This window comes from Cibotium barometz, chromosome 46 (genome assembly GCF_041138505.1).
Source record: "Cibotium barometz isolate CiBa-2024 chromosome 46, ASM4113850v1, whole genome shotgun sequence".
Classification (NCBI taxonomy): domain Eukaryota; kingdom Viridiplantae; phylum Streptophyta; class Polypodiopsida; order Cyatheales; family Cibotiaceae; genus Cibotium; species Cibotium barometz.
The window spans coordinates 25358339-25373310 of NC_141091.1; the positions used below are offsets into that span (position 1 = coordinate 25358339).

A 14972-nucleotide genomic window follows, 5' to 3' on the forward strand; every position below is an offset into this window, starting at 1 on the left:
AATTGTCAAGTGGAGTGGTAAAGTGTGTAGAAGAGGTCAAAAGAGAGGATTCCAAGGTTTCTTGTTTGGTTGAGAGGATGTAGAAGAGGTTCTATGTGATTGAAAATAGATTTTAATGGAGGAAGATGTGGTTGAGATACTTTTTAAGAAGCTATAAGCATGAAAAGGATTTCTCATTTGAGATTATTTTTTAATGAAAACCTCATGCTTGTTTTATAACACTGTTGTCAATTAAATTGGTAATTGCAAACATTTCTCCTTAAAGATCCCCTTGGAAATATCTTAAAAACTACTTCTTAAAAAAGGCTAGAATTATGTAATGTCAATATTGAAAACGACTACTTTTCATAAATAATTTCATTCTCATTGAAAATTATTTATACAATTTTCAAATTTAATATACATTCTTCATCTTGTATGCAAAATAACAAAATATCTTTTTTCTTGCTTTTTACACTTGTGTGTTGTTTATACAGAGATAAGTTAAAAATACTACCTTGTGACAGATACGTAGAAATCATGTAACATAATAACAAACACAAGATTATTGTAAAACATGATTGCTAATCATTATTGATGTTGGGTCTATAAACTTTAGAGCGCCCACATTGCAATGTCAAATAATGATTGCTAATCATTATTGATCCTATAACTACACACTTTAGAGCACCCATAATGCATGTTAGTTTGTCTATTAGAGTATAGTCATACTAGCAATTATTAGGGGGATTATTAGTAATTTAAGATTGTTATGCACAAAACATAACAAACATTTTATGACTATCCCTACTTACTAAAACTCATTATTCTTTGGTTGGATGTTGGAAAGATGCAAACTCATATTACATCAAGATTCTAACATCATGGTAGAATAATAGGTTAAAAAATATGAGTCTAAATTACATTCTAAAAGAACTCACATACTTTAACACATGAGTTATTTAACACTAGTCTTGTAATTTAGCCCAAAAATGGCATAAGGTTGATTTTTGTATTTTGCAAAAACGGAATGGTAAATCAGCTTAAAATTACATGAAACTACTTGTGAGTGATTGATTGGCATGCATCTACCTATGGTAATTTTAAAAACACACATGCTTAGTAAATTTACAATTTCTAAAATTATTAAAAATGCTATAATAGGCTTATCCTTTAAGAAGATGTGTATGTTAATTAAAAGAAGGAAGACACAAATGGCATAAACACATATATAAATAATATTGTATTTTAGTGTGTTGAAAATTTAATTTAAAGTATTTTCAAAGTAAATTTAATTACAATTTAAACTTTTTACAAAAAGTACCTAAATGATGACCATGGAAGACTATGTTTTAAAAATGGTTTTGGCCCTTAACATTATATCTTATGCTGAGAGAAGTAGGAATTTATTTGAAATAATATATATATACATGTTAAGAGAAACCAATTTTCTATAAAATTATTCAAAATCCACAAAAGTAACTTTTTCTTTACAAGTGTTAAACATATGTTGTCAAAATCTAAGTTTCCAAAATTACAAAAATCTAAGTGTGTAATACTGCAAAATTTTAAGTGCCAAAATAAATGTCCAATAGTATAAAAAATAAACAAAGAAAGTATTTTAGACTCAAAAATCATATACATGCTCTTTAATAAGTCTCACTTCACCCTCTTAAATTACCTATATATTGTCGCTTCACCTTCTTCATAGCTTAGCCAATAACGAGATTAGGTCCTCTATTACAATTATTGAAGCTCCCCAGGTTCCTCATGAAGAAGAGGCATGGGCTTTTTGGATGCAACTTGAAACTTCTCATTACTCTCAATAGTCATGGCTCTTATCTGCATGACACCCTTCACATACATCTTCATGACACCCTTCACATACATCTTCATGACACCCTTCACATGCATCTTAATAAACAATTCTTGTATATCACCCTTTTATATGGTTATGTAATTTCTCTCCCCATTGACATTACCAAGTAGCATGTGGTACTTGATCCACAAATGTATTTATTATTCAATCATCCTTCACTAGAAAGAAACAAAAATCATTATCAAACATGCTAAAGAGAATTGGGATACCTCATCTAGAAAACAATCAAGTATCCAATCATCCTCCATTGAAAAGTGTGATCTGTTAAGGTATCAAGTGCTGAGGCTTTTGATATATGGATTTGCAAGTATTTTTTATCCATTAGCATAGTCTCAATTTTTTGGTGATGACCATAAAAAAGGATAATATACATAGGAGAATACATTTGAGTATCCTTGCTCAAGGACATGTGCATTTACTCTCCTTTTCTCTATGTCATCCTAATATCCAACTTAATATCCTAATATCCAACTATAATTATCTCAAATCATCACTTCAAAAGGGAAAGCTAAGCACATGATCTATATTAGTGTTGGACCTACATAAATTAGTGAAGTTGAAAGAGCTTATGTATTAGCGTAAATAATGCCAAGGGTGCAACTTCATGTCCTTTGGAAGGTCCTTAATAGTCACATCCACCCTTCAAGCTTTTCCCAACATAAAATTTGCATTATCTTGTACTTTTGTATGCTTTTGGCATTTTAGTTTTTTGTTTTGAATATTAATATCTAACTCACATAGCTCGTCACCACATATAGATGCCGCTAGATCACATAGATCTTTCAATGCCATCTCTTGATTTAAGCATCCATACCAACAAGGTGTGATTGATCAAGGACTCACAAAGAAAAAAATTTCCATTGGCTATAAATGATTACATTACAAAAATCTTGTTTAGTCTAGAAAACACTAAAATTCTTGTTTCACAACACCAAAACTCTTGTTTCACATATAGTATGGATGAAAAGTAGGGAGTAAAACACATAAGATATAACCATTTCTAGATTAGGTTTATCACAAAGTTCATCCAAGAAGTAATAAGATCCCATTGTAGTTGTAGTTGATACTCTTCCCAGGAGTATTGCTACCTAGTAGATCATGTACACACAAAGTTAACAAATCCTATACACATAAAAACAAAGAATTCATGTTGAATCTTAATGACATGTTGTTGCCACCCATGTCATGGTTATGAAGAAGCCACAAAATCAAAGTACATCCACTAAGATTTGTGCATCAAGATCATGCCCACACCAAGACATCATGAAGAAGGATGGGGATGTGTGTCAACTCACATCACATAATTGATGAGATGAGGTAATACCACCAAGAATGTGTGTGCTCCTGTTGGAGCCAAAGATGACCGCCCAAAAAGCATTACACAAAGGTTGACATAAAACCACCAACTAGAGCAATGAAACTATAGCAATGAAACTAGAACAATGAAACATCATGCATGGTGCATTAATATCCCACGGAGCTTTGCACGAAGGCTAGTACAAAAATGCCAAGTAGAGCTCACACTAAAGAATTGAAATGCACACTCTCACAGGTGCTCACAAAGTAACATGTCTCCACAAAAGTTTGTACAAATGACAAGTGTAATTCCACCTCACACATGAAATGGAGAAGGTCACCATGGAGCTCACAAAGGTAAAAATTTTGAAATGGACAAGGTCTCCATGGAGCTCACAAAGGTAAAACAAAAATTTTGTATAATGTACCATGACATGGACTATGAAGATTTAGGAAAGTCCTTTATAGATGTTTGTAGGACTACAATGGAGATTATATCTTCATAGAGATGATATCACAAAGATGTCCTTTATAGATGGAGGACTACAATGGAGATTTGATCTTCATATAGAGATGATATCACAAAGATGTTCTTTATAGATGGAGGACCACAATGGAGATTTGATCTTCACAAATATGATATCACAAAGGATTTAATGTAAGGAACCCTTTATATGGAATAAGAGTATTACAAAGGTTTTGATTTTCATAAGGGGTTTAAAGATACCACAAAGAAAAAAACTTCATACAAAGGTTTTAGACAATGGTATGAAGGGGTTGAAAACTTTCCCTTTTTTCATGGAGGAAAATGGGGCAAATTGGATCCTTCCCCAAAACTAGAGGTGGATTTAGGTTGCATAGGATCATCCCAACCCAACTCTCTCTCTCTCTCTCTCAACTCACATAGATGATGAGTACTCTCTTACCAATTGCACTTAAAGTTTGCACCTTGAATGTTCACACAGCCATAGCTCCCAAATCTCACACAAAGATGAGAAAAATCAAAGATTTCTCAATGTACACGAAGCTCACTAATACCTATAAGCCGTGAAAAAACTTGAAAAACTAGATTTCTCACTACTCAAGCAAGATACCCATAGATACCCCCAATCACAAAGATGGCCTCTCTCAATAAATGATCAAACTAGAGCACTCTAACATCTCATAAATTATGACATCCTATAAGTAGGACTTTTTTCAAGCCTTGCTAAAGGATATTTTGATGCTTCTAGATGCACAAACCTTTTAGATCGTACATTGGAGCTTGCATGGGGAGATAAGATGTTGCATTGCACACTTATGGTACTTGGGCATAAGCTTCTAATTGATCCAATATAAATACTAGGAAACTATTTCTTTAACATTTAAAGTGTTTTCGCTTGTTTGAATTGTGGGTTTCCTACCACTACATAATCTATTCTCCTTATGGTTTGTGTCATCCTATAATATCTATTATCCTTGCACGTGCTGATCTTAACAAGCTTATGTCATCAACATCCATTTCATAATCTAGGTGAGTATCAAAGGACTCCAAGGTCTTTAGAGGATTGGTAAGTTATTTAAGAAAAGTAGAAGAAGAAGATTCTGGTGTGTCTTTTGTTTAGTGCAAGTGTGTGTGCAAAGATTTCTTGTGTGTTAGTAGTGGTGGGGGTGAGTGTGTCATTTGTGCCATGGCATTCAACCAATGTCAAGGTTTCACTCAAGTCCACACTATCTTAATCTTTTAGTGTAGGTGGCTCCACACTTTCGAACAAATTCTTGACATGTTTAAACAAATTCTTAACATTTTTAAACAAATTCTTGACATGTTTAAACAAATGCTTGACATCTTCAAACAAATGCTTGGCTGAAATAACCATGGAATAAACATATAATTTGTAAAAGTATCAGAGAAATGTAGAATTTAAGCAAAGTTTTAATTGTACCTTTGCAAATTAGCTTAATGGGGTGGCTTGAAGGCGTGTTGTTGTACCTTTAAAGTTATGTGTAAAAAACTAAGCTGCCCACCTCTTCAATAGTCCACGAGTTTTTCTATGGATCCCTAGGTTCTTGTACAAGTCCAACGATCACTCTCTTGCATTCAAATGATTGCTTAGAGCCTAGGTAAAGCTAACATATGACCAAGGGACATGTGCAATATTGAAAACAATGCATAAAGTACTCTCTTGTCTCAAGGAAAAAAATCATGGATTTCTCATGCAAAGGGGGTTGTTTTTATAGGAAAAAATGATGCTTGCACACTCTATATGCACCATTAGTTCACTCAAGGTTAATTTCTCACAATATCCCATGTAACTCAACCTTAGACTTCATGGATACAACCTATTTTTCCATGCACTCCACCACTCCTACATGCATCCACCCATACATCTAGCTAGCTCCCACATTTATGTACGGTTAGAGCTATTTATTAGTTCATCATTCTTATCTCCACATTATTAATTATTTTCTTCTCCAAAAATTACCCCTAAGGTTTTTGCACTCACCTTCCAAGCATTCTTAGTCTTTCACCCATCCAACCATGGATTGATTAAATTATGCCCTCTATTTATAATTTTTGCCAAGGCAAATGCATACACACACCCTATTATATTTTATAAATAATTATTCTCATTTAATTTTTTTTAAAATAAATCATTTATTTATTTTTAAAAATTTCTAATATTATTTTAATTATTATTTTTCTCTATTTTTCTAGCTCCCATGTGCAAGGGGGTGCATATGTGCATATGTGAAAACCCCATTCAATTTATGCACATGGAAACCTGGCTAATTACCTTAAATTTATTTTCTAACTTCTCAATTACTCAAGCTTCTATATTTCTCATTAAAATGCACAACTTATTAAAAATTCACATTTTCTCTCTAGAATATACACCTTAGAAGTTAATACTCAACTATATTAGGACAAGCAAAGAGGAATCTTATATTCTCCCCCACTTGAAGAGCCGAGATGTCCTCATCTTGCTTACTCAAGATAATCTTTTCTCAACTCTTTCTCTTTAGGAATGAGAAAACAATGTAGTTGGCCATAGTTGGCCAATGATGAAATTGACTCCAATATCTTGACAAAAAATCCATTAACACTCTCAATCAAGGGGCAAATGCTCAATACAACATGGAATGTCCATCTTGATAGCATATCTAGGGTTTGAAAGTCTCACACATGAAAGTGGATTAGGATTAGGATTTGAACCAAAGATTGAAGAAAACCTATAGATCTTGGGTTTTGATGAGAAAAACCTAAACCTAGAGCAACAAAAGATCAAAGGGCATGAGCTCTGATACCACAGAAAAGAAAGAGAGTTACTCATTGATCAAAGTACACACGATTTAGGCTCAAGAGGATTTTGCAACCTAACTCTCATGTGGGAAAGAAAAACCATAACAAAAAACTCTTACAAGCTTAATTATGATTATTAAAGTGATTAATATTTTAGTTGGTATTTATACCTCCTACCTTTACACACTACTCATTGATTGGAGTATGCACAATTTAGGCTTAAGAGGAGTCTACACCCTAGCTCTCATGTGGGAGAGAAACACCATACCCAAGAAATCTTAGAGGGTTGATTATGATTGGTAAATTGATTAATAATTAATTAGTGCCTATAGCTAGTATTTATACTTCCTATCTTTATGCACTACCTTTTATTAGTGTCCTCCATGTACTTGGGCAACCTCCCAAGCCCATGGCCTTGGCCCCATTATTGTAGATGCCCATAAGAACTTTCTTGCATTCTTAATCTTAACCCTAAAGTGATTATTTGTTTAATTAACCATGATATAGAAAATGCATATTAAGTAAAAGATAGGAGCCCTAACTTTTTAAGCTTCTTGAATAGAGCTTGAGGATGAAGGAAGGGGATTCAGTAGATAAGAAAGAGAGGATGAGGATGAAGGAAGGCAAGGATGAGGATAAAGGAGAGTTTGTACCCTAAACCTACAAGAAGAGACACCACATGATGCCTGATGGTTAAAGACACCAAAGCGGTACGAATCCCCACACTAACAATAATTAGTGCTTATACTTACACTTATACCAATGCTTATATTGATGCTATACAAAATGCCAATAACAAGTGTTGGTATAATATACTTTTATTGTAGTAGTTATTTCTTTGCTATGGAAATGTAAAAAAAAATTGCTAAAAAAGGCTAACCAAGCTACTTTATAATTGTGATTTATGAAACCAATTGCAATTCGGGTAGGATGTATGATCTGTAATGATCTACAATGGTTGAAAAGATAAGAAGATGGACTCCCAAGCCATGCATCATGCAAGATTGCAAGAGGTGGAGATTCGTTGTGTGTAGAGATGTGCACCAAAACTTAGATTGAGGATGCATGAAGCTTGCTATTAGAGAGTGTTGGATAGGCTTGCTATTGTGGGGAGTGTTGGACAGGCTTACAAAGATGGAAATCACTATATTTGTGCAACACTCTGAAGTGGGAGCTCAGAGCTATGGACTGCTTTTGCACTTTTCAATAGAGATGGCATGAAGTGAGAACATTGGCAATTGAGGATGCTACATGAAGTGGCCATTGTTGAGGTTGTGAGAGAAGGAACTACATTAGTTAGTATTGGATGAAATGGAGGGTTGGAGCTTTGTCTGAAATAAAAGAGTGTTTTTTCTTAAAATCTCTCTCATGTCTCTCCTTTATCTAATGTAAATTAACCTTAATTATTGAGGTTTTTTAATCTCTCTCCTTTCTCTTCTCAAAAAGGATGTTTGATGTTCTCTCTCTCTCTCTCTCTCTCTCTCTCTCTCTCTCTCTCTCTCTCTCTTCTGTGTGTGTGTGTGTGTGTGTGTGTGTGTGTGTGTGTGTGTACACATGTACATGTATATATATACATACATATATATGTATATATATATATATGCACATGTACATGTGTGTGTGTGTGTGTGTGTGTGTGTGTGTGTGTGTGTGTGTGTGTGTGTGTGTGTGTGTGTGTGCATATGTACATGTATATGTATATGTATATGTATATGTATATATATATGCATATATATATATATATATATGTATTAAAGAGAGCTCTTCACCTCATTATTTTTAAGAATAGCCTTTCTGTCTTGATTGCTCAAACATTGTTATGAATCTAAAAACCATAAATACAATGCTTTACTTTATGTAATGCCTTCAAATCCACACTCCTTAAACTCCGTATATATATATATATATTAAAGAGAGCTCTCCCGCTCATTATTTTTAAGAACCGCCTTTCTGTCTTGATTGCTCAAACATTGTTATGAATCTAAAAACCATAAATACAATGCCTTTCTAAGAACCGCCTTTCTGTCTTGATTGCTCAAACATTGTTATGAATCTAAAAACCATAAATAAAATGCTTTACTTTATGTAATGCACTCAAATCCACACTCCTTCAACTCCAAAAGACCCCCCTAAGTAGCATATGATGATGAGCCACAAAGATATCCTATTTTCCCAAGATTGTAGAAATTTCATATCAAATACAGTATCAAATATCAAATTTCATATCAAATACAGTATAAAACATCCATCATAGTCTAAGACTATGTTTTTGTTAGAGTTTAAAATTATCATTCTTTGAGAAACATATAGAACTTGCAAACTAGCCTCACACATCGAGTCAATTCACAAAACTAGAAGGTAGAGGAGGTCAGCTTATATAGAATTCTAATAAGATTAATAAATACTTCTACGTAATCATATAAGATTAATCAATACTTCCTAGTAGTCATACATTCACTCCATGATGTTCTCTTTCTATCCATTTATTCTCTCTTTATCCAAGAGTTTCCACACCACCTATGATGTGTCATGGTTCTCATCACACCATGGAGATATCGATGATGGCCAACATGTATCCCCAGCATGCTCCTCCTCGGAGCCACTAGCACCCCTAGACATCCACATGGCCATGTCCAAGTAGTGGCTTAATTTCTAGAGGAGCTCCCCACTCCACCTAGCCACTCTACATGACTGTGTGGAGGTGGTCTTAATTGCTAAAGTAGATGCCCAGTCTACCTAACCAAAGCTTGGGTGAGTTGTAGATAGTAGGGCTCCCTTTAGACTATTCAGGTCCTTTCATCTTGCATACTATCTTTGCATGACATTGTGGGATAACTTGGGAACTCCTTCATTATCTATCAAACCCCTTTGTCCAAGCGAGATTTGCACCTTCAATACCCCGTCCAATCAAGCACAGAAGGAGGTGGCTCAAATGATGAACAAGGGATCTAATACCATCTTGGAAAACAAGAGTTGCCACACCATCCGTGACGTATCATGGTTCTCAAACCAAGGAGATATCGATGCTCGTAAAACATATGTGCCCAGTATGCTCCCTCCCTAGAGCACACTTGGAGGCATACACATCCACACGGCCCTACACAGGCACTAGATTTGCTAAGGCAAGGCTCGACTCTGCCTAACCAATCCTAGCCACAAAAGACAAGCTTGTTGGGGGAGTGTAGTTACAGCAAGGCTTCCTTTAGGCTATTTATGCCCTCTCATCTTCTACACTTTCACAATTTGTATTTGGGATCACTTGGGATCACTTGGAATCTCCTTCATGGTCTAGTAATCCCCTTTGTCCATGCAAGATTTACACCTCTAACATTATATGCATGTCGTGTCTTAGCTCTAGAAACCATGGAGTTTTGATGAAACTAAACCAAACACGTTAAGCCTTGAAGCTATTCATGAAATTTAAAAGACATGGCCATTTAAGAGGATAGTGAAATTAAAGTTTGCAATATCTTCACCTAGGCAAAACAACGAGATCAAAACAAAATTTTAATCGATTAAACAACACATCTCTCTCTCTCTCTCTCTCTCTCTCTCTCTCTCTCTCTCTCTCTCTCTCTCTCTCTCTCTCTTCTCGATTTGTGTGTGTCATCCTTGTGCAGGGGCCATGCTAATCTTCTCTATATCATTCCAATTTTATCAGATGTCCCCGAAGGGACTCTCTCTCTCTCTCTCTCTCTCTCTCTCTCTCTCTCTCTCTCACACACACACACACATAGACAAAATGCATGTAACATGGTAAAATTAAATAACAATCCTGAATGTCATTGTAGTGAATTTGCTTCTCCTTTTTTTTCTTATTCTTATTTTTTAGACTCTACCAATTGATGCTATCCTTATGTCCTATTTCTACAGTCAATAATTTTCCTTTTCTATATCCATTTATTCTCTTTATATGCATCTTGTCTCCTAGCTTTGGAGGCCACATATTTATGGTAAACACTTGCCCAAACATGTTAAGTGTTGAGACTATTCTCACTAAATTTCAAAGACCTAGTCATTTAAGAAAGATAGTGGGATTAATGTCTCCATAGTATATTAAACTAGCTAACGACCCACGAGATTAGATCATAATAAAATCTCAATAAGACACACTACAACCCCACCCCCCCCCCAACGAAATCAGAATAAAATCTTAACAAAACAATAGTGGGATTCAAGTCTCCATTCCTTTTAAAACATATTGAGCTAGGCAAACCACAAGATCAAAATAAAATTTTAATTATAGAAACAACATACCACCCCACCCCTCTCTCTCTCTCTCTCTCTCTCTCTCTCTCTCTCACACACACACACACACAATGCATGTAAAGTGATAAAAATCATTCAAAATGCTACACATATTTGAATTAATCTATTGACAATTAATTAATGATTATGAGCTATGAGCTTTAAAAAGTCATAAGTTAGTAGATATTGTAAGGAATGTATCACATGTTTGTGACAATCAGCTAATACCAAGGGTTGAAACTTAGTTTGTTGATGAATGGGATAGACTCTTATTTTTCGAACTTTGTCATTCTCATGGCATTTGAATGTGTTAGCCATAAGTGAGACTTTTTACTATTCTATCATTCTTTTATAAAGTACTCTTAGAAAAATGACATCTTTATTTATAGATTTTTTTTATAAAGTACTCTTAGAAAAATGACATCTTTAATTATAGATTTCTACAAGGAAAATGCTAGCCCTAATAGGACAAAATTGCAGATTTAAAAAAATCTAATTTAGTGTACTTTGAGCTAAAAAGTATAGGGTAGATACAAATATCTTAAGGTACATGAACAAGGACATGAAGTTTAGATTATTTACAGGAAATAATATGAAATTCTAATGATTGCTATGGTCTTGTGAGCTATCTCCACGTCTCTAGACTCAAAAGGCTAAACGGAACATTGAATTTTTTGTGTATAGGCTTAGAAGGCCTTAATGTTGCTTAATTACAAGTAGTAACTCAATTATCGACTTAATAACCGCCACTAGCTTGGAATGCATGGAGCCGGCGTGGAGGAGCGGAGCTGTCGGATGGGTGGCGGAACCTGTTAAAGCCGGTCGGCGTAGAGCCACAGGCTTTCCAGTTCAGAAGGGAAGCGAGAGAGCGGCGCTAGTGAGCTGTTGCTGATCATTGGAGAGCTGTCGGTGGCGTGATCAGCAGAGGCGAGAAGTGGTGAAAACATGCTGGCGGCTGAAGGAGGAGCTTGAAAGTCGAAGACGTCTGTGTTCGTTACAGATGGGTGAGAATGATAGTGAGTTTGATACTGAAGCTGAAGCGGCGGAAGTGGCGGAGGCGGCGGCGGCGTGTTGTTCAAAAGGGTAGCGTTGTCTTGAAGCAAAGAGTGGTAGTGCGATAGTAGGAAGCTGCGGGGTGGCGGAGGCGTTACGTCGGAGTCGGGGGCGGGGGCGGGGGCGGCGGGCTCGAACTTGACACTGGAATCGAGAGCCCCGACAGGACCGTTGTAATAGTGCTGCTGCAGTATTGCGTTGAGCATGAGGCTCTCTTCGGCACGCAGCTGGGCGCCGCTGCCACCAGTGTTGGCGGCCGGCGCCGGCGAGTCCAGCAGCGCGGGCAGCGACGTGTCGTACGCGTCGGCGGCGCTGGCGAAGTGGTTATTCTGCCGTATCTCCGACAGCGCCATTTTCTTGCCGCCGTTGCTCTTGTGGAAGATCCTACAAACAACCCAATCATCCTACAAGCACCATCAATTCCAAGCAGTAAAATTAGTGACACCCAACAAATTAACTCTGCCCAAAAATTCTACTATAATTAAAGGATTTATATAATGGCCTTAATTAACCAGGTTATTTAGTCCCAACATGCCCTTGATAAAGAGGCTAATTCATCCCGCACATTCCTTGATCAATCCCACACATTCCTTAATCAACCCCACACATTCCTTAATCAATCCCACACGTTACTTGATAAAGAGGTTAATTCATCCCACACATTCCTTAATCAAGCATATCGCATTAATTAACAAGGTTAACTAGATCCAACACGATGCCCTTGAAAAAGAGGCTAATTAATCCCAAACATTCCTTAAATAAGGAAATGGCCTTAATTAACAAGGTGAACTAGAGCCAGAATGTTCTCAAGAAGGTGGATAACTAATCCAAACATTGCTTAATTTTAATTAACAAGGTGAACAAGAGCCAAAATGTCCTTAATAAAGTGGTTAACTAATCCAGACATTCTTTAATTAAGGAGGGCTCAACAGCAGGCTAATTGACTGGCAACTAGTCATTAGCTTGCAATTAGTGTCAAGCTCTCCTTCCTACAGTTTCAGGGGCAAATAGCACTCTCTTAATTAGAATTACAACCCACAAATGGAAGGTTAAAGTATTCGGTTGTGGTAATTAAGTAGCTTAATTAGTGTAGATTAGCGCTAAGGAATAATTTACCTTAGAATGTGACGATGGACCCCTCGCCTTTGCGCCGTTGCTGGCCCCCTCGGTCCTGTACTCGTGCATGACCCAGTTCGTCTTCAGGCCCTTGGGCGCCCTTCCCCTGTAAAACACCAGGGTCTTCTTCATGCCAACCAGCCGCCCGCCGCCGCCGGAGTGGCGGCTGCTGCTGCTCACCACCTCCCTGTCTTTGCCGGTGGCCTTCCAGTACCCAGACTCCGTTGCTCTATTCGTCCTCATCCCCGTTGGGTACTTCCTGTCCCTGGCGCTGTAGAAATACCACTCCTTCTCCCCCATGTGCGCCTTCTCTGCGCGCACACGCACACACAGTACCCAAACAAACAGTCACAACCCTAATCAAGTCATTAAACACACATCACACACACACGCACGCACCCTCCTTAATCCTACCCTGCATACAAATGTCTCAAGCCAATTACACTTAATCATTCATATTCTCCTTAATCCTATCCCACAATACCCGTTTACCTCTACACCATCCTCTTATACCTACCTTCAATAATCACCCTTCTATCACCAATCACGTCCCTAATCACCCAGAAACATATCACATTTACGCAATCCAAAACCCTATTCAATCAAATCATTATCCTCATCAATCCAGCAAATTCCCTAATCTTAGGCACAATCAATCAAAACCCTAAAATTTATCCTCTTATGTCTCAATCTTAACTGCATTCCAACCCACCCAGTGAGCATTAATCCGGGTCTACATAATTAGCCAAGTTAATCAAAATCCAAGAATCATTACCAGGTAAGTCCCATGGCTCTGACTTGTTGAGATCAGCGTCTGCAACTGCACGGCACACGAAGCTCGAGTTCTCAAGTTTCTTTGCAAGGTAGTATGTGACCAGTTCCTCATCAGTTGGATGAAACCGAAATCCCGGTGGCATACACTGATCATGGTTTGCATAATCATTGAAGCTAGTTGATGTGCAGGTGGACCAACTCTCCATAGCTAATCCCAATGCGTTGATTTTCTCTTATGCTAACTGTCTAGATTGATGTTTTCTCTTATACTAAGGTCTATATATAATTCAAAGGTCTAGGTTGATTTTTGCAAGGTCTAGATTGAGTACAGTAAGGATGATATCTTTCAATCCTATGATAAGAATGGAGAAACCCTAGAAACTATAGGTTATGCTTCACATCAAAGTGGAATAGAAACTGTTAATCTTTTGTTATAGCTGGCGCAGCGCCGTGTAAAGCCTGTATAGCAAAGGAGATCATGGAAAGAAGACGGGGAGAATTTATACACACGTGGGGAAGGGCTAATGAGGAAAGAAAGCAAGGCAGGAGTGCTAAAAGAGAACCCAAAAAAAAACACACGTGATGGATGTGGAAAGGGAGGGTATGGTGAAAAAGGTGGGCGAATGTATCAGATAAAAGGAGCTGCACGCACATGTATCAGATAAAAGAAGAGGAGAAGAAGGCGAGAAGGATAAAAGGCAGGAGGAGAGGAGAGTAAAGAGTATGGAAAAAGAAAGCATGGCCAGAGAGAGAGAGTTTGTGTGTGCGTGCGTGCGTGCGTGCGTGCGCGCGCCCGTGTTGTTTTGCGTATAATACTGTGTTTTGCTGTCATCACCAACACGCGCTCTGGCTTTGTGGGCGGTTGTAAGTCCTCATCGACCAGGATTTCTCACAACACAACCGCCCCCTCGCACAAGCAATCCGAATTCTGAAGCCCCAAGCACACACAAAATCTTGGGTTGTGAACACTTGGACCCCTTCAACATTCGATTTGAGAGCATCAGAAGCTTCAAGGAAAGACAGCTCTGCTCCCTTAATTGAACCTTGGACTCTTCCCTCGATTACAGCAGGTTGTTAATTGGTGTTTATAGTAATGTAGTGGCAGCCATTAAAGAAATTAATCGGTGCCGTGCCTCTATTGAAGCCAATTAAGAGATGACCCCCTTAATTAGTGTCTTTTTTTAATCTGTAATTGCTTGATTATAGCCTACAAAGAAAGAGAAGTCTCTCTATAATTGAAACTCAAAAGAGGACCCCGTAATTAGTGTTGTTTTTAATCTATAATTGCTCGATTATAACCGGTGCACTATAGCTAGACAAGTAAAGCCAATTGGAGCTCAATTT

The 14972-nt window shown here is 37.2% G+C and overlaps 1 protein-coding gene and 1 non-coding gene across 2 annotated transcripts; both read right to left on the reverse strand.

The window, feature by feature from the left end:
• Window positions 1-10011: 10011 nt before the first annotated feature.
• LOC147612052 (U6 spliceosomal RNA) lies at window positions 10012-10114 on the reverse strand. Its single transcript, XR_015263708.1, has one exon. It is a non-coding gene; the product is annotated as a U6 spliceosomal RNA (small nuclear RNA).
• Window positions 10115-11339: 1225 nt separating this feature from the next.
• Window positions 11340-14363, reverse strand: LOC147612053 (NAC transcription factor NAM-B1-like). The gene is made up of 3 exons (XM_086783894.1): window positions 13630-14363; window positions 12855-13165; window positions 11340-12142 (listed from the first exon to the last, which is right to left on the reverse strand). The coding sequence occupies exons 1-3, from the start codon at window positions 13832-13834 to the stop codon at window positions 11498-11500; spliced, it is 1161 nt and encodes a 386-aa protein (XP_086640020.1). The 5' UTR covers window positions 13835-14363; the 3' UTR covers window positions 11340-11497.
• Window positions 14364-14972: the final 609 nt, after the last annotated feature.

Bases quoted from the DNA above. Each gene is read 5' to 3' on its own strand.
- LOC147612053 (XM_086783894.1), bottom strand. From the start codon at position 13,834: ATGGAGAGTTGGTCCACCTGCACATCAACTAGCTTCAATGATTATGCA. The intron at 13,166-13,629 runs GTAATGATTCTT...GTGTGCGCGCAG, and splicing joins AGAGCCATGGGACTTACCTG to AGAAGGCGCACATGGGGGAG. The intron at 12,143-12,854 runs GTAAATTATTCC...TGGTGCTTGTAG, and splicing joins GTCCATCGTCACATTCTAAG to GATGATTGGGTTGTTTGTAG.